Source organism: Nomascus leucogenys, chromosome 6, assembly GCF_006542625.1.
Source record: "Nomascus leucogenys isolate Asia chromosome 6, Asia_NLE_v1, whole genome shotgun sequence".
In the NCBI taxonomy this organism is placed as follows: Eukaryota; Metazoa; Chordata; class Mammalia; order Primates; family Hylobatidae; genus Nomascus; species Nomascus leucogenys.
Genome location: NC_044386.1, coordinates 60,476,342 through 60,493,193, shown reverse-complemented (window position 1 = coordinate 60,493,193; position 16,852 = coordinate 60,476,342). Strand labels below are relative to the sequence as shown.

The 16,852-nt window shown below is 58.3% G+C and overlaps 1 protein-coding gene across 1 annotated transcript; it reads left to right on the top strand.

Annotated features, from left to right (window-relative positions):
* The first annotated feature begins 6,261 nt into the window (after nucleotides 1-6,261).
* Nucleotides 6,262-16,431, top strand: DLL4 (delta like canonical Notch ligand 4). Its single transcript, XM_030814282.1, has 11 exons — nucleotides 6,262-6,740; nucleotides 6,853-7,122; nucleotides 7,635-7,692; nucleotides 8,513-8,776; nucleotides 9,181-9,241; nucleotides 9,327-9,457; nucleotides 11,910-12,079; nucleotides 12,261-12,480; nucleotides 13,593-14,295; nucleotides 14,783-14,891; nucleotides 15,382-16,431. Exons 1-11 carry the CDS (start codon nucleotides 6,675-6,677, stop codon nucleotides 15,385-15,387), a joined length of 2,058 nt encoding a protein of 685 aa, XP_030670142.1. The 5' UTR covers nucleotides 6,262-6,674; the 3' UTR covers nucleotides 15,388-16,431.
* The last annotated feature ends 421 nt before the right edge of the window (nucleotides 16,432-16,852 follow it).

Genomic DNA, 16,852 nt, shown 5'->3' with positions numbered 1-16,852 from the left:
TGGGGCAATCATGGGCCTGGATGCTAATGGAAGGCCAGAGCCAGAGGAGGGGTGAGGGGGAAGGTGGGGCTGGGAGAGCTTCCCAGCTGGCAAAGGTCACAGAGGAAATAGGTTTCAGGGATGGGCAACCAGTATCCTGAGAGGGGGCAAGAGGAGAGGACAGTGAGGTGAGCACAGCCAGGGTGGAGGATGAGCAGGTGAGGAAGCTTTTACAGGGGAAGCAAAACCTCAGTGTAGGGAGGCAGGTCCAAGAGGGTGGCTGAACCCCTGCTTTTAGCTCAGGCTCTGCACCCCCCACCCCACCATGTCCTTTAGCACAAGTTCTCTTTCGCCCCAGTGACTCCCAGCAATGCTTTGCCCTGTGCCCTCCATTCTCTGACCCTACAAGACCTCTCAGAGGCCTCTGAGCCCTATAGGATCCAGGTGGGGAGGCAAGGGCAGGCTCAGGCCAGGCCTCCCGCCCGGGGGTCTTCATGCAGAGGCTGCCCTGAGCCTTCCCTCCCTTCCCCTGAGCCTCCCTGCTTGCTGGCTAGGGTAGGGACAGGAAGGAGCTAGGGAAGGGGAAGCCAGGGGCTCTGGGAAAGTTGCTGCAGAGGCTGCCCTAAACCCTGGCCTGCTCCGTGGCTGGAAATACCCACCGCGTGGCTCCTGGCCCTAGCTTTCCAGGCATTCCCTGGGTTTGGCAAATGAAGCTGGGGCAGCTGCCGGGTCACCATAACTCTAGCCCTTGCAGCCAGGCTTATCTAGGCTTCTCCAACTGACAGGTCTTCACCCTGCCCCCTCTTTCTCTCCTGCTGACCAGCACCCAGGAGGCCTGGAGAGAATGTCTGCCGGCCATGAGTCATGGTTAGAAGATGCTTCTCATGTGGCGGACCCTCAGCTTCTCCTCTCTTGGGCCCATTGTCTCTGCAGACCCAAGCTGTTCTCCTCCAGAAGAAGAGGGTCCAGTCCATACCAGTTACCCCAGTGCCAGGCATCTCCTGCACTGGGGCTTCTGAGAAGGCAAGGGAGACAGTCTGCAACTAGCCTAGGCCCTCGGGCTCCTGGGGAACCTAGGAGGAGGAGAGGGGAGGCCCTCCTGGTCTTGTGAGAAGCAAGAGCAGGGACTCTGTCTCCTGCCAAGGGTCCCATCCACTTGGACATCCCTTCCTTGGCACATCTGGGTCATCAGTCATGAGCCATCAGCCAGTGGATGGTCCAGCCCGGTCAGTGTGCTGTCTTGGTGACACAGAGAGGGCTGATCTGCCAGGAGCTTCGAGGACCAGGGCAGAAGATGCCCCTCTTTCCTGCCACAGGCCTCAGCTCTGAACTGCCACCACGAAGGAGGAGGGGTTCCAATTTGAAACCTACACATGGCCCTGGCAGGAGTGCCGTCTTGGTTTCCGAAGGCCAAGACTGTGAGGAGTTAGTTCCTCCAAACCTTCATATCTTCCCCAAACCCATTCTCAAAGCTCCAGTCTTCTCCCTCCAGTCAAGAACTTTGTCACACCCTCTCGCCACAAAAAGGACCTCCAACAGCTGGCTTTTTCCACAGAGTCCGGATCCCTTCCGAGCCCCACCTAGCTTTCCTCTCTTTTTTTTCCCCACCCTCTGCTCCTCATGCCTCATCCCTTATGAGTGTTTGTCTTCGGTTCTCCTTTTTCCTTCATTTCCTTCTGGAACTCATTTGCAGTCAGGGAGCTCACCTCTACTCTAAGTCTGCCCCTGACTGTCTGGATGTCACCTGGGGGAAAGGAAATGACTGTTTATTGGGTCCCAAGAATGCATAATCTGATACAGTCCCTCAGCCACTCTCCAAGCCTCCAAGGTTGTTATTATTATTATTATTATTATTTGAGACAGAATCTCATTCTGTCACCCAGGCTGGAGTGCAGTGGCATGATCTCTGCCCACTGCAACCTCCGCCTCCCAGCTTCAAGCAATTCTCCTCCCTCAGCCTCTTGAGTAGCTGGGATTACAGGCGAACACCACCATGCCTGGCTAATTTTTGTATTTTTTTCGTAGAGACGGGGTTTCACCATGTTGGCCAGGCTGGTCTCGAACTCCGGCCTCAAGTGATCTGCCCTCCTCAGCCTCCCAAAATGCTGGGCTTATAGGCATGAGCCACCACACTGGCCATCCCTATTACTATTATCCCATTGCACAGATGAGAAAACTGAGTGTAGAGCTAGAGTTAAGTTACAAGACCAAGCCCACATGGTTAGGAAGTGCCAAGAAGCAGGTCCATGTCAGGCTTATTCACCAGACTCACCTGGAGGGTGGGGAGAGACTCGTTCCTCCTGCCTCCTCCCCATCTCTGCTCAGTCCCCCTAACCAAGATTCTTCAGAGTTCGGTGTCCCTCAGCGCCCATACCTTACCCCTTCCTTCTCACCGGGGCCCTTCTTATCATCAGTCACTGCATCCTGTTCCTCCCTTAAAGCCCCCAGATGAATTCTCAAGGCCACCACCAAGTCATCACCTTCCTCTTTCCTCTCTCCAGTGTCAGGCCTGTTCTATGGGGAACCCACTCTGTCCCGCAGGAAAAACCCGCAGCAGGCGGTTCCTTGTGGGGTCTCCAGAGAGAGGTGAAGGAGGCCACGCGGGGCACCGCCTGCTGAGCGGGAATCCAGTCCCTAACCGCTGGCGCCCCTCGAGGGGAGGGGCGAGGGCGGAGGTGGTTCTGCTGCGGCATCTGTCCCAGGCGGGCGGGAAGCTGCTGCATTAAATTGTAAAATCGATTTATTGACCGGCAGGTGCGAGCAGCGGCAGATGGAGAGTAGCCCTGCCGGGGCGCATCTGCGGGGAGCGGCGGCATCGATCCCGGCCCCCCTCTGAAACCCGTCGGTCCTGGGCCTTTCTCGCCAGCTCACTCCCAATTGTAGGGCCAAGGTCCTCGAAACTGCGGCGCCTGAGTGGCTAGGGTAGCTCGACTCCCTCCCCCAACACCCTCCTGGCCTGAGGCCCCGGGCTGCGCCCCCACGGCTGCCAGGCTCTGCCAGTCCCACTGCCCCAGTTGGCACGCGGCGGGCCGGGCTGACGCGTGGCAGCGCCCTGCGGCAGATGAGGCACGCGCCGGCCTCATTTCAATGTGAATGGATCGAATGGAGCAGCCATGTGGCAGCAACAGTTTGCAAATCTCCACGCCTTCTGTGCAGCTCCCCGGCCGCCGCTCCCTGCACGTGGCCCCTTCTCCGCAGCGACCGCAGCGGCGCCCCTCAAGGCTTAAGCGCCCCGCCCAAGCCAGGCCTGCTTCCCCGCCCCTGGTCTGCCCGGCGGGCACGGTGGCCCGGCCCCCACCGCGCTCCTACCCGGGTGCAGTGTGCCCCGCGAAGAGCGCGGGGAGGGGGTTGGGGAGAGGAGAGGCAAAACCGCGCTGAAGGTCTCAGAGCTGCGCCTGCGGCCCTGGGGAGGGCACAGAGGCTACGCTGCGGGGAAGGAGTCCCGAGGCTCTACGCGGCTCCTGTTGCACCCCAATAACCCGGGGTCAGCTTGGGGACACCGCTGGAAGGCGACCTTAGCGCTTCCCGATCCTCAGTGCCGGTTCTTCCGGCTGGAGGACTGTGCGCAATGGCCAAACGTAGGGGGACAGCAGAAGCAGAAGGCCTCTAGGGGCAGAGGCGGTGGGCCTTTCAGGAAGCCAGGCCTCGACCCTGCACCCGCTTCCGACGTTGGGGAGTGTTGAGGGTGCGGGTCGGATTGAGGAGCCCTGGGCCTGCGGAGGGTCAGTGGTCTTTCGGACTCTGGGTCTATCTGTGCACCCTTTCCATGCTGTTGTGGAGGGTCTGCGTCAGGGGCGGGGGCAGCCGACTTCGACTGGGGTCCAGCCCCACGGTGATCGGTGGCCTCCCATCACCTCTCAGCCTCCTGTTCCTGTGAGCTCCCAGGACCACGCGTGTAGCGTTCTTCCGTCCGCAAGTCCGAAAGTCCCGAGTGGGAGAAGAAGGAAGGCACAGCCCCAGCTTTGGGGCGTACAGAAACACTTGAGGCTTTCGCGCTGGGCTCCCTACCCGCAGCATGACCCTCTCCTGCTCAGCAAATGTGGGCAAAGCTCGACCGCAGCGTGTGGGAGCGCTTGTAGGTACCCAGGGCCAAGGGTGTCCTAGCCCGGGAATGAGCTTCTGGGACAGCGCCTCCACAAATAGGTGTTTCATGAATGTCTTTTGATGCTGAGAATTTAACCCTTTCCTCTTCTGGTCAGAGCCTTTCTAGATCTCTGGGATCTCCTGGGTGCCGCCTCTCTGAAGACAATACTCCCAACTTTTGTTTGGCCCTTGATAATTTGCAAAGTACATTTGGGCACATGAGTCTGGGCGTGTATGAGGGTAGAGAGTGTTCCAGATTTTCCAGTATTGGGAGAGATGCCTTGTGTGGGACTAGATGTCTCCCTTGAGGGTCAGGTAAGCAGGGCCAGCGCCAGAAAAGGAGGATGTTTTTATTAACTCCTGGGCTAGGATTTGGAGTTGAGAGAGGACAGGGCTAGGTAGGGCTGGATGCCAGCTTGGAGGAGAGCAAGGAGCACCCACTGGCATCTTAGAGAGGCAAGTCCAGGGATCCATAGGGTATAGGCGGAGAGAAGATCTGGGAGCCCACTTGCCAGGATCGCCGGGAGGCACGCCCCGGACTCCCCCTCCCTCGGGCCTGGGACTCCGCCTGCCCATAACCTACATTAACTCCCGAGCGCAGCCTGGGCCCATCTGCCGCCCCGCCCCACCTCGGTTCCCCACGCCAACCCGCTCGCGCCAGATGGTGGCTGGGAGGGGTGGCCGTGCGTGGGGGACCCCGGAGCCCGTCTCCTCACCTCGCCCCTCCCCCAACCCACGCTCCCAACCTCTTGTTTCTCATCCTTCCCCCCACCCACCCGTCCCCCAGTCCTCCACCACCACCACCCAAGTCAAAAAAAAAAAAAAAAAAATCAGACCATGCTCGGCATTGGCAGCTGTTGGGCTCCTCGCCGCTCCCCCACCCTTACCGCCTCCCCCGGGTTCGCGCCGCGTCCCGGCTCCCCCCCGCGCTGATCTTATCGCCCGACTACAGCCATCACCTCGCGGGCGGGCTGACAGCTGAAGCCACAGGGCCCCCACCGCCCTCGGCGTCTCAAAGAGAGAGCTCCCCGGCACCCCCGAGACTGGGAGAAGCCGGCCCTCCCCGGTCTGCGGCCTCCGGGGATCACGCCGGGTTCCGAGAAAGCAGCTGCACTGCTGCCGCTTGGAGGAGTGGGGCCACCCGGGGGAACCTCGCGGGCGAGACTTGTGAAGCCGCCTGAAACTCAAACAACTCCGCACGCCTCCAGTTCCACCCCACATCCCGCCTTATGAGGCGAGGACCCGGGCCGACCCGGCCTCAGTCCCTCACCTTGATTCTCCAGTGGCCTGAGCCAACTCTGGCGTCAGGAGAGTTCCTCCTTGCCCCAGCGGAGAGACAGGGCGCGGCCGGGGGCTTGGGGCTGCCTGGGTGGGGGGAGGCAGTGGGCGCAGGAACTGAAGCGGGACTCAGGTGAGGGGACGCGCTGGAGGCGGGGCCAGAACCTTATTACCATACAGCTGAGGACGCGCCCCCCTCCTACCTCCAGGACCACGCCCCGCCCTCCCCCACCTCAGGGACGGCGCGTCTGGGTCTCTGGCACGCGCCGAGCCCTGGCAGGGGGCAGAAGGGAGAAGGCACGCGCTGGGCACGCCCCCCCTTAGCTAGAGAGGGAAACGCCCAACAGGTGCACAGAGAGGGCCCCGAGCCTTAGACTCTTAGCCCCTAGCCTTGCTCAGAGTGGTCACAGAGAGGTTAACGCTTCTGCTGGCTTCCCTGCTGCGCTGGGGACGCGTGGTAGCTGGGCACGCATAGGTTGGGGGCCGATGAGACAAGGGCTCCAGAAGCTCCAAGAAGGAAAAGGAGATCGGATTTCCCTAGCGCTGGTTTTCGCATTCCGGGCTTAAGTTCTTTCTACCTGCTTTGAAACACTAGGTAACTAGCGCCTGCTGTGGATGCACAACCTACAGGGACTACCTAGTGTCTCCGCCCCCAAGACCATCCCTGAACCACCCACTCACCTCCTGCCCCATTACCGGGCAACCCCTCTATCCTCCGGCGGCCAAGGTCTCAGCCTTTAACCCCGCCATCACGGAGGACTGGTCACCTCGGCACGCGCAGAGCTGGGAGACCTAGAGGTTGGGAGCGGCACGGAGGGGCGGGGACCTGCTCCCGACTGGCTGACGGGGAGGGGGGAGCGGCGGGGGCGGAGGCCCCCTCCGGGCGGCGCTGGGACTGTAGCAGCTAGAGGCCGGGAGGGGAGGGGAGAATGACCATGAGTCTGAGTGACAGGCGGCGAGGAGAGGAGCCAATATATATAAGGAAGGCTCCCAGCGCGCAGGTTTCAGTAGCGGCGCTGCGCGTAGGCCGGGAACACGAGGCCAAGAGCCGCAGCCCCAGCCGCCTTGGTACAGCGTACACTGGCACTAGCCCGCTTGCAGCCCCAGGATTAGACAGAAGACGCGTCCTCGGCGCGGTCGCCGCCCAGCTGTAGTCACCTGGATTACCTACCGCGGCGCTGTAGCGGAGCTAGCGAGAAGGCCAAGGGGGAGCAGCGTCCCGAGAGGAGCGCCTCTTCTCAGGGACCCCGCCGGCTGGCGGACGCGCGGGAAAGCGGCGTCGCGAACAGAGCCAGATTGAGGGCCCGCGGGTGGAGAGAGCGACGCCCTAGGGGATGGCGGCAGTGTCCCGGAGCGCCTCTGGCTGGGCGCTACTGCTGCTGGTGGCACTTTGGCAGCAGGTAACACGTCCCGCGCCCTCTCCGTCCCCTCTGCCGCGCTCTGGGCCTGAGCCCCGGGCACCAGCTGAGCTGACCGGTCCCCTCCCTCCTTCCCTCGGTCCCTGTGCAATAGCGCGCGGCCGGCTCCGGCGTCTTCCAGCTGCAGCTGCAGGAGTTCATCAACGAGCGCGGCGTACTGGCCAGTGGGCGGCCTTGCGAGCCCGGCTGCCGGACTTTCTTCCGCGTCTGCCTTAAGCACTTCCAGGCGGTCGTCTCGCCCGGACCCTGCACCTTCGGGAGCGTCTCCACGCCGGTATTGGGCACCAACTCCTTCGCTGTCCGGGACGACAGTAGCGGTGGGGGGCGCAACCCTCTCCAACTGCCCTTCAATTTCACCTGGCCGGTGAGCACAGCCTGGGCGCACTGGGAGGTCGCAGAAGCCGAGAGAGGAGGCGCCCTGGGACCAAAGCCCCCTCCCCAGATTTCCTTGCACACACACCCCCACCCCCAAAAAGCCCAGGATGCATTCTCTCCTGGCTCTTTCTTCCCGACTCTCTCCTGAGACTGATCCCAGAAAAGGCTCTCACCAGTCTCCGTCTTCCCAGTTTATGTCCTCCCGTCCCCAGCTCTTGGGACACGATTTTCATTACCTACCACTCGGGTGCGATACCCTACCACCCCCTCCTCCGGTGGCTCTCCCTTACACTCTCCCGTCCCTCAACCCTCCCTCTACCAGGGGTTCTCCTCTCGCCTTCCCTGCTCAAGCGCTACACTGTGCGCAGCCCCGTTATGTTGACCCGGGCGCAGTAACTGAATCCTGCAATTAGATTAATTAAACAGGCTGCTGCAAGGCACCCTCACCTCTCCCCGCTTGCTCATCTTGCCATCTCTCCGTCCCCCCACCCCCTTAACCAGGGTACTTTCTCACTCATCATCGAAGCTTGGCACGCGCCAGGAGACGACCTGCGGCCAGGTGAGTAGCTCGCTCCGCCACCACAGGGGGGCGACACGGCGCAGCGCCGAAAGAGTTAATCTGTTCTAGGCGGGGGAAGTGCGGGCTTGGGGGTGGGAGGCAGGACGCTTAGCTTGGCCTGGAGCTGCGCCCCGCGCTGGACGCTCGGATTCCGCTCGCTGCCTGGACTCAGAGCACAATTGCGTTTCCTGCGGGTTATTTTTGGCGTGGGAACGCGGGGAGTACGGCGGTGAGAAAGGCTGAAGCTGCCAGCGCCGCTGACGGGCCCCTTCCTGTATTTTACACCTTTCGCGAATTCCGCTCCTTTGGAAAGGGAATAATGGCTTTGGGATGTTGTTCTGACACAGAGGAAAAGGATATTTCAGCAGCACAACAATTCTCACTTTGAAAAGGAAAAAAGAAAACCATTACCCACCTCTGGAGGCAGAACCCCTGAATGGGCACCAAAGGACCCCCTGCTCCCAGGGTCCTCTCTAGCCTGGGGAGCTTTTCTTTCTTTTTCTCTTTTTTGCATTTTGACCTCTTTTCCTCTTTCCCCTCCCTATCTGCCTCCAAGACCCTGGGATATCTTAACATCCTTCTATTGTCCCCTTTTTGAATACTATCAGGACCCCTGTACATGCACACACATAGGGCAGCTACGTAGCGGGGCTTTGGGTCCCTCTGGCCTGTTCTTGCTGGCAGGTGGGGGTCATTTGGATAACTGGGCTGATTTGTTGGCTGATCACCATCATCACAGCCAAGAAGGACATTGGCCAGCAGTCACTGGCACCCTTGGGGACTGGCGACCCTTCCCTGACCCGACCCTCTGCCCCCTCAGAGGCTTTGCCACCAGATGCACTCATCAGCAAGATCGCTATCCAGGGCTCTCTAGCTGTGGGTCAGAACTGGTTATTGGATGAGCAAACCAGCACCCTCACAAGGCTGCGCTACTCTTACCGGGTCATCTGCAGTGACAACTACTATGGAGACAACTGCTCCCGCCTGTGCAAGAAGCGCAATGACCACTTCGGCCACTATGTGTGCCAGCCAGATGGCAACTTGTCCTGCCTGCCCGGTTGGACTGGGGAATACTGCCAACAGCGTAAGCAGTCAAGCTCCCACCTGTGTGTAAGGGGAGGGTCCCCTGAGCAAACACAGTGGAGCTTCTTGGTCACAGCTTGCCTCCCTTGAAGAGCGGGTCTGGGCCTCCTACTAGCTGAGCCTCAGGGATGCTGAGGGTGGGCTTGGCCTCAGACCTCCTCTCTCTTCCCAGTGCTCCTCCCATCATGCCAAAGCCCACAAGAACCCCATCATGACATTCCATCTAGCTTGGCTTCTCCTTCCCTGTGCCATCATTTCGCTTTAAGACACTCAGGGCTCCTCTGGGAGGCCAGGAGTAGGAAGTGGGCCCGGGAGAGCTAGGGGACCCCCAGGGCCAGCAGGTGAGAATGGGGCTTAAGAGTCCTTGGTATCCCAGCCTCACCCAGCTCTGTGTTCTTCCCTTAGCTATCTGTCTTTCGGGCTGTCATGAACAGAATGGCTACTGCAGCAAGCCAGCAGAGTGCCTGTGAGTAGGGGACAGGAAGTGGTGAGTGGGAGCCCTCCCTTGGCCAAGGCCTCTCACCTCACTCTGCCTCTTTCTTGTTCCCCAGCTGCCGCCCAGGCTGGCAGGGCCGGCTGTGTAACGAATGCATCCCCCACAATGGCTGTCGCCACGGCACCTGCAGCACTCCCTGGCAATGTACTTGTGATGAGGGCTGGGGAGGCCTGTTTTGTGACCAAGGTGAGTCAGGGTGAAGAGAGGATGCAGAGGGTGCGGGAGAGATGGGGCTGAGGGGTGGAAATCCGATTTGTCACCTGGATCCTTCTTACTTGGTGACTGCAGACTTGGCTTTCCCATGATCTTCCAAGGATCTTGGGTCTTTTAAGGATCTTTACAACTGGCCCAGAATGAGGCAGTGGGTCCTTCTCCAGGTGCGGAGGCAGGGGATGGTGGAGCCAGGGTGGCTGAAGAACCCAGGAGGGTGACAAGGTCGGCAGCCTGGAGGTTGCACTCATAAATCCTAGCAAGGCCAAAGAGAGAGGGATGGCAGGCTCAGTTCCTCTTTCTACCCCGTAGTTACCTATTAACCCCCTGAGTGTTTGCTTACCTTCCAGGGCTGTTTGAGCAGCTCTCCCCGAAACAGCTGTCTGGTGGGGTGTGCCCACCAGCCACCTGAGGCTGTGGGTGAGCTGGGCCTCTGGGCGGAGTGGCATCTAACTGACTTTTCGGTGTGGGCACAAACGGCCTCCCCTGCTCTTACCTAGTTACCACCTGCCTGAACCCATGCGGTCTCTACCTAGTGTTTAGAGGTAGTCACTCTCTGGCTATACAGGGGCCTTTCAGTCCTAACCTTGGGGGAGGAGGAAGCCTTTTTTCTTGCATCCTGCTAGCCAGCTGCAGCCTGTGCCTCCCATTTTCAGGATCAAATGGGTGCACCTGCTGCCCAGAGACACCAGCGCAGGCCTGGGTAGGGTGGGCGGAGGGCTTGCCAGGATGGAAATAAATTGCCTAGGCCCTGACTTGCTGTCAACAAGGAGCTTAGGATTCAGTCCCTGTGTTGCGTGTGTGTGTGTGTGTGTGTGTGTGTGTGTGTGTCTGTCCGTTTACTACCATCCCCGCCCCAACACTCACACACCTGGTTCCTGCTCATTCTCTTCCCTCTCCACCATATTTGCTCCCAGGTGACACAGTCATATACTCATCATATGCAAACACAGCACTTGCAGGCCATATATTTACCCTGTCTGGTTCTCCCTCCCTGTCCATCCCAAATAAAAAAACAAATACTTATATTTCAAAATACCCTTGTAACACCTCTTCCTTTAAAAAATGCCTGATTACTGCCTATGGTGGCTCTCATCTCTCCTCTACCACTTCTACCTGTTGAAATTTTATCCCTCCTTCCAGGCTTATCTCAGCTGCCCCTCCTCCATGAAGCCTTTTCTGACTTCCTCCCCGACATGTGGCCTTGCCCTCCGCTCTTCTTCCTTATCTTCATCCTACTTGGGTTGGCAGTTTGTGAGTTTCCCTGGCAGGACGTCTTCCAGTTCCAGTTGTGTTGTTTCACTTTTGGTTGACTGCACTGGTCATATGTGATTCAAGGTGCTTTAAGAAACATGATTTTCATTCTGGCTAACACAGTGAAACCCCGTCTCTATTAAAAATACAAGTTAGCCGGGCGTGGTGGCGGGCGCCTGTAGTCCCAGCTACTCGGGAGGCTGAGGCAGGAGAATGGCGTGAACCCGGGAGGCGGAGCTTGCAGTGAGCCGAGGTCATGACACTGCACTCCAGCCTGGGCGACAGAGCAAGACTCCGTCTCGAAAAAAAAAAAAAAGAAACATGATTTTAGGCCGGGCGCGATGGCCTGTAATCCCAGCACTTTGGGAGGCCAAGGTGGGTGGGTCACTTGAAGTCAGGAGTTCGAGACCAGCCTGGTCATCCTGGTGAAACCCCTATAAAAATACAAATATTAATCAGGCACAGTGGCGCATGCCTGTAATCCCAGCTACTTAGAAGGCTGAGGCATGAGAATCACTTGAACCCAGAAGGCGAAGGTTGTAGTGAGCCTATATCACATCACTGCACTCCAGCCTGGGTGACAGAGCGAGACTGTTAAAAAAAAAAAAAAAGAGAGAGAGAGAGGGAGGGAGGGAGGGAGAGAGAGAGAGAGAAAGAAAAAAAAGAAAGAGAGGCCGGGTGCGGTGGCTCACGCTTGTAATCGCAGCACTTTGGGCGGCCGAGGCAGGCGGATCACGAAGTCAGGAGATCGAGACCCCGGTGAAACCCCACCTCTACTAAAAATACAAAAAAAAAAAAAAAAAAAAAAAAAATTAGCCGGGCGTGGTGGCGGGCACCTGTAGTCCCAGCTACTCGGAGAAGCTGAGGCAGGAGAATGGCGTGAACCCGGGAGGCGGGGCTTGCAGTGAGCCGAGACTGCGCCACTGCACTCCAGCCTGGGCGACAGAGCAAAAAACTCCGTCTCAAAAAAAAAAAAAGAAAAAAAAGAGAAAGAAGAAAGAAAGAAAGAAAGAAAGATAGATTTTATTGGTGGGGGAGGAAGGATGTTTGGGCCTGGGAGACTTTGAGTTGAGGTGTCTTTGAGCCAAACATGAGGGCAAACATGGACTGCAAGGAGCCTGGAGGTGAATGCATTCCCTGGCCCTGCTCAGCTCCTTGGTTCCTGTTTCTGCAGATCTCAACTACTGCACCCACCACTCCCCATGCAAGAATGGGGCAACGTGCTCCAACAGTGGGCAGCGAAGCTACACCTGCACCTGTCGCCCAGGTTACACTGGTGTGGACTGTGAGCTGGAGCTCAGCGAGTGTGACAGCAACCCCTGTCGCAATGGAGGCAGCTGTAAGGTGAGGCCCAGACCAGCGTAGGAAGACAGAGGTATCAGGTGGTGTCTGGGCATCCCTAACCTAGGCAGCCAGTGGATGTACAGCCATGGACAGGCATTGTGGGCAGGTGGAGCCCAGCCTTCAGTCATGCATCCCTGCCCCCCCAGGGTCTGACTTTGGCCCTTTTATGGTCTCTCTCCAGGACCAGGAGGATGGCTACCACTGCCTGTGTCCTCCGGGCTACTATGGCCTGCATTGTGAACACAGCACCTTGAGCTGCGCAGACTCCCCCTGCTTCAATGGGGGCTCCTGCCGGGAGCGCAACCAGGGGGCCAGCTATGCTTGTGAATGTCCCCCCAACTTCACCGGCTCCAACTGCGAGAAGAAAGTGGACAGGTGCACCAGCAACCCGTGTGCCAACGGTGCGTCCTGCTGCCCTGCTAACCTGGTGGACTGGCCCTGGGGCTGAGAGAGACTTCTGGTGAGGGAGGGTCAGGAGAGGAGCGAGGCATTGTCTGCCACTGTGGCCCCCCATCTGCTCTGGAGGGCGAAGAGCTCGCTTGATCAGCTGGGGGGCTGTGGAAGCGGAGATGGTTAGTAGCACGCAGGCCTTAGGAGCAAGGGTGGTGTGCACCCTGCATAGCTTCCATTCCTATTCCCATGTCAGAACCCTGTCCTGGCTGGGGTGGCCTCTGACCCTCCCCAGGAAGTCCTAAGCTGGAGAGAGGGATGTGGGAGGCTTCGTGTTTCTCCTCAAAGGAGGCAGTGATTCAGTCAGAGCCCTGCTCCTGGAGGCCTCATCTTGCCCTGTGCCCAGGTAGAGCATGAGGTAGCATGAAGCATCTTGAATGTTCGCACCTTTTGAGGCACAAAGCCTGTTGGTAATCCTTGTCTACCTGGCTCCCAGGTGACCCTCTGTGAGGCAGGCAGACAGGCAGCGCTCAGGAGCTGGAGAGGGGTGGGAAGGGCTGAGAGGGAGTCTGCTCTCTCACTGAGGCCTCTGGCACTGCCGTTTCTTCATCACTGAATGGGAAACTATAATACCTGTCCTCTGTCCTTCATGTGGTTGTGAAGATGAAGTAAAACAATCATGATCGTACTTATCCGAGCATTAACTATATACCAAACATGGGCTCTTGCCTTCATGTACCTTCCTAGCTATCCCATGAAGGGGCTAGCATTCTACTCCAGTCTAACAAATGGGGAAACTGAGGCTTAGAGACACGGTTAAGCAGCAAGTGCCAGATCTCAGGCCAGAGAGTGACAGCTGAGGTCCAAACTCAAGCCTATCAGTCTGATTCTACGTTAAAGTTCCGGAAGATTTTTTTTAGTCATTTTTATACATGAGCCCACTGAGGCCGAGAGAATCAGGGTCATGCTAAACTCCAGGTCTCCTGACTGTGCAGTTCTCTTTGTAATGGGCTCTGCACGTGGAGGTAGAAGGGCCCAAGCGTGTTCCTGGAATGGGGCTCCCACACCCTGCCCCAGGGGGCTCCCAGGCTATCACTGACTTGTGTCTCGTGCGTCCTCACAGGGGGACAGTGCCTGAACCGAGGTCCAAGCCGCATGTGCCGCTGCCGTCCTGGATTCACGGGCACCTACTGTGAACGCCACGTCAGCGACTGTGCCCGTAACCCTTGCGCCCACGGTGGCACTTGCCATGACCTGGAGAATGGGCTCATGTGCACCTGCCCTGCCGGCTTCTCTGGCCGGCGCTGTGAGGTGCGAACATCCATCGATGCCTGTGCCTCGAGCCCCTGCTTCAACAGGGCCACCTGCTACACTGACCTCTCCACAGACACCTTCGTGTGCAACTGCCCTTATGGCTTTGTGGGCAGCCGCTGCGAGTTCCCCGTGGGCTTGCCGCCCAGCTTCCCCTGGGTGGCCGTCTCGCTGGGCGTGGGGCTGGCAGTGCTGCTGGTACTGCTGGGCATGGTGGCAGTGGCTGTGCGGCAGCTACGGCTTCGACGGCCAGACGACGGCAGCAGGGAGGCCATGAACAACTTGTCGGACTTCCAGAAGGACAACCTGATTCCTGCCGCCCAGCTTAAAAACACAAACCAGAAGAAGGAGCTGGAAGTGGACTGTGGCCTGGACAAGTCCAACTGTGGCAAACAGCAAAACCACACATTGGACTATAATCTGGCCCCGGGGCCCCTGGGGCGGGGGACCATGCCAGGAAAGTTTCCCCACAGTGACAAGAGCTTAGGGGAGAAGGCGCCACTGCGGTTACACAGGTGAGTGGCACCCAGAAGCCCAGGGCCTGGCCACTGGCCCCGACATGGTTCTGCCTGGGCTCCTCCTAGACCAGGTGGGAAGCAGTTAAGCAGCTGAGAGATTGTTACTGACAGGAAGATCCTGCAGTAGGATTTCTGTCAGGGGTCCTTTGTCCTTCCCTCCCATTCATTCATTTGTTCATTCACACATGTCAAGTGTCCCTAGGGTGTCTCTTGTGACTTCCGTCTTTCCACAGTGTGGCTTGCCTCTAGTGGCAGCACTGGCTTTTTGCAGGGCTCAGACCCTTCTGGTGAGGTTGGGAGGCCTGTGGCTCTCTTAGGGACCTTTTCCTAAGTGCCCCCCCATAGCAGCCCAGCATTGGGCACGTCCAGCTCCTGTGTCTTCCCCAAGAACCACCCTGCAGGTGCCCTTTGGCTCTCCAGGGTCCTCCCTCCCCCTGAGCCTCTCCCCGTCCCTCCCTTACACGCCTGTCTTGTGTTCCCTCAGTGAAAAGCCAGAGTGTCGGATATCAGCGATATGCTCCCCCAGGGACTCCATGTACCAGTCTGTGTGTTTGATATCAGAGGAGAGGAACGAATGTGTCATTGCCACGGAGGTGAGTGCTGGGCTCGCCTTCCCTTCTGCCTTTTGTGGGTGGGAAAGTGGCCTGGTCACTCTTGACCCATGGGCCATTCCTGAAGGGTAGATCGGAACCCTGCCTTGGCAGGCCAAGTTCAGTGGACTCTTGGGTCCCTGCTGGCCTCATTGCCACTAAGGGTGTGAAACAGGAACCATGGCGGCAAGCCTGGTCTGGTCCTTTCCTGCTGTATGGGCAGCCACGGCATTGCTTGCCAGCCTCTGATGGGTGAGGGGGCCCCTCACCCCTTGTGCCCTTCCTGCCCCTTCCCACTGGCTTCCTCCATTGACCTCATGAGCACAAGCTCCCAGGCCCCTGTGTGTGTTGGGCCGAAGCCTGGGGAGGACTGCCCTACCTGCCCTTAGCCTCTGCCTGCCCCATCGCCTCCTCCCAGGGAGGCCCAGGGAGGGCCTGGAGGGAGTGCGCGTGCCCAGGGTAACCTGTTTCCCTGCCTTCCGCTTGCTCCCAGGTATAAGGCAGGAGCCTACCTGGACATCCCTGCTCAGCCCCGTGGCTGGACCTTCCTTCTGCTTTGTTTACATTGCATCCTGGATGGGACGTTTTTCATATGCAACGTGCTGCTCTCAGGAGGAGGAGGGAATGGCAGGAACCGGACAGACTGTGAACTTGCCAAGAGATGCAATACCCTTCCACACCTTTGGGTGTCTGTCTGGCATCAGATTGGCAGCTGCACCAGCCAGGGGAACAGAAGAGAAGAGAGATGCCACTGGGAACTGCCCTGCCAGCAGTGGCCTTCAGGGGGCTCCTTCCGGGGCTCCGGCCTGTTTTCCAGAGAGAGTGGCAGTAGCCCCATGGGGCCTGGAGCTGCTGTGACCTCCACTGGCATCCTGTTTCCAAAAGTGCCTTTGGCCCAGGCTCCATGGCGACAGTTGAGCCCAAATCAGAAAGGAGGGAGGGGGCCAGTGAGGGCAGGGCCTCCTGTGGGCTGGAAAACCACTGGGTTCGTCTCTTGGCGGGGTTTGCCCTGGAGGTGAGGTGAGTGCTCGAGGGAGGGGAGTGCTTTCTGCCCCATGCCTCCCACTACCGTATGCAGGCCTGGCTCTCTGGTCTAGGCCCTTTGGGCAAGAATGTCCGTCTACCCGGCTTCCACCACCCTCTGGCCCTGGGCTCCTATAAGCAGACAGGCAGAGGGCCTGCCCCTCCCACCAGCCAAGGGTGCCAGGCCTAACTGGGGCACTCAGGGCAGTATGTTGGAAATTCCACTGAGGGGGAAATCAGGTGCTGCGGCCGCCTGGGCCCTTTCCTCCCTCAAGCCCATCTCCACGACCTCGAGCCTGGGCTGTGGTCCACTACTGCCCCAGACCACCTTCAAAGCTGGTCTTCAGAAATCAATAATATGAGTTTTTATTTTGTTTTTTTTTTTTTTTGTAGTTTATTTTGGAGTCTAGTATTTCAATAATTTAAGAATCAGAAGCACTGACCTTTCTACATTTTATAACATTATTTTGTATATAATGTGTATTTATAATATGAAACAGATGTGTACAGGAGTTTATTACTTATTGGGTCCTGTCTTTGTGATGGCACCCCTGCCCTCTCACCTAAAAAATTCTAAACTCCCTTCTTCTACTGCTGCCATGTGCCCCGCCGGAACCCCTGGGACCTGTGCAGACATTTGGACTTGGCATGTCATACCCCAGGCCCTTGTCTTCTTCCATTCCTTGAGGAACCGAGCCTCACCCATCTAGTCCCCAGCCTCAGCCAGCCTTCCTTGCCTGCTGACTTTGAGTTGGTACAGCGCCCCCTTCCCACTTTATGCCCTCACCATTCCTGGGGCATGTTCCTCCTGACCTGAATCACTTCTTCCTTCCTCTCTTAAAGCCTGAAAAAGCTTACGGGGTTCCCTAGTTCTGCCTGTTTTTCTCATATTCAAAAGGATTCTCTTGGCTGGGCTCGGTGGCTCACGCCTGTAATCCCAG

Coding starts and splice junctions, on each gene's coding strand:
- DLL4 (XM_030814282.1), top strand. CDS start 6,675: ATGGCGGCAGTGTCCCGGAGCGCCTCTGGCTGGGCGCTACTGCTGCTG. Junction 6,741..6,852: donor TGGTGGCACTTTGGCAGCAG/GTAACACGTCCC, acceptor CCTGTGCAATAG/CGCGCGGCCGGCTCCGGCGT. Junction 8,777..9,180: donor TGGGGAATACTGCCAACAGC/GTAAGCAGTCAA, acceptor TTCTTCCCTTAG/CTATCTGTCTTTCGGGCTGT.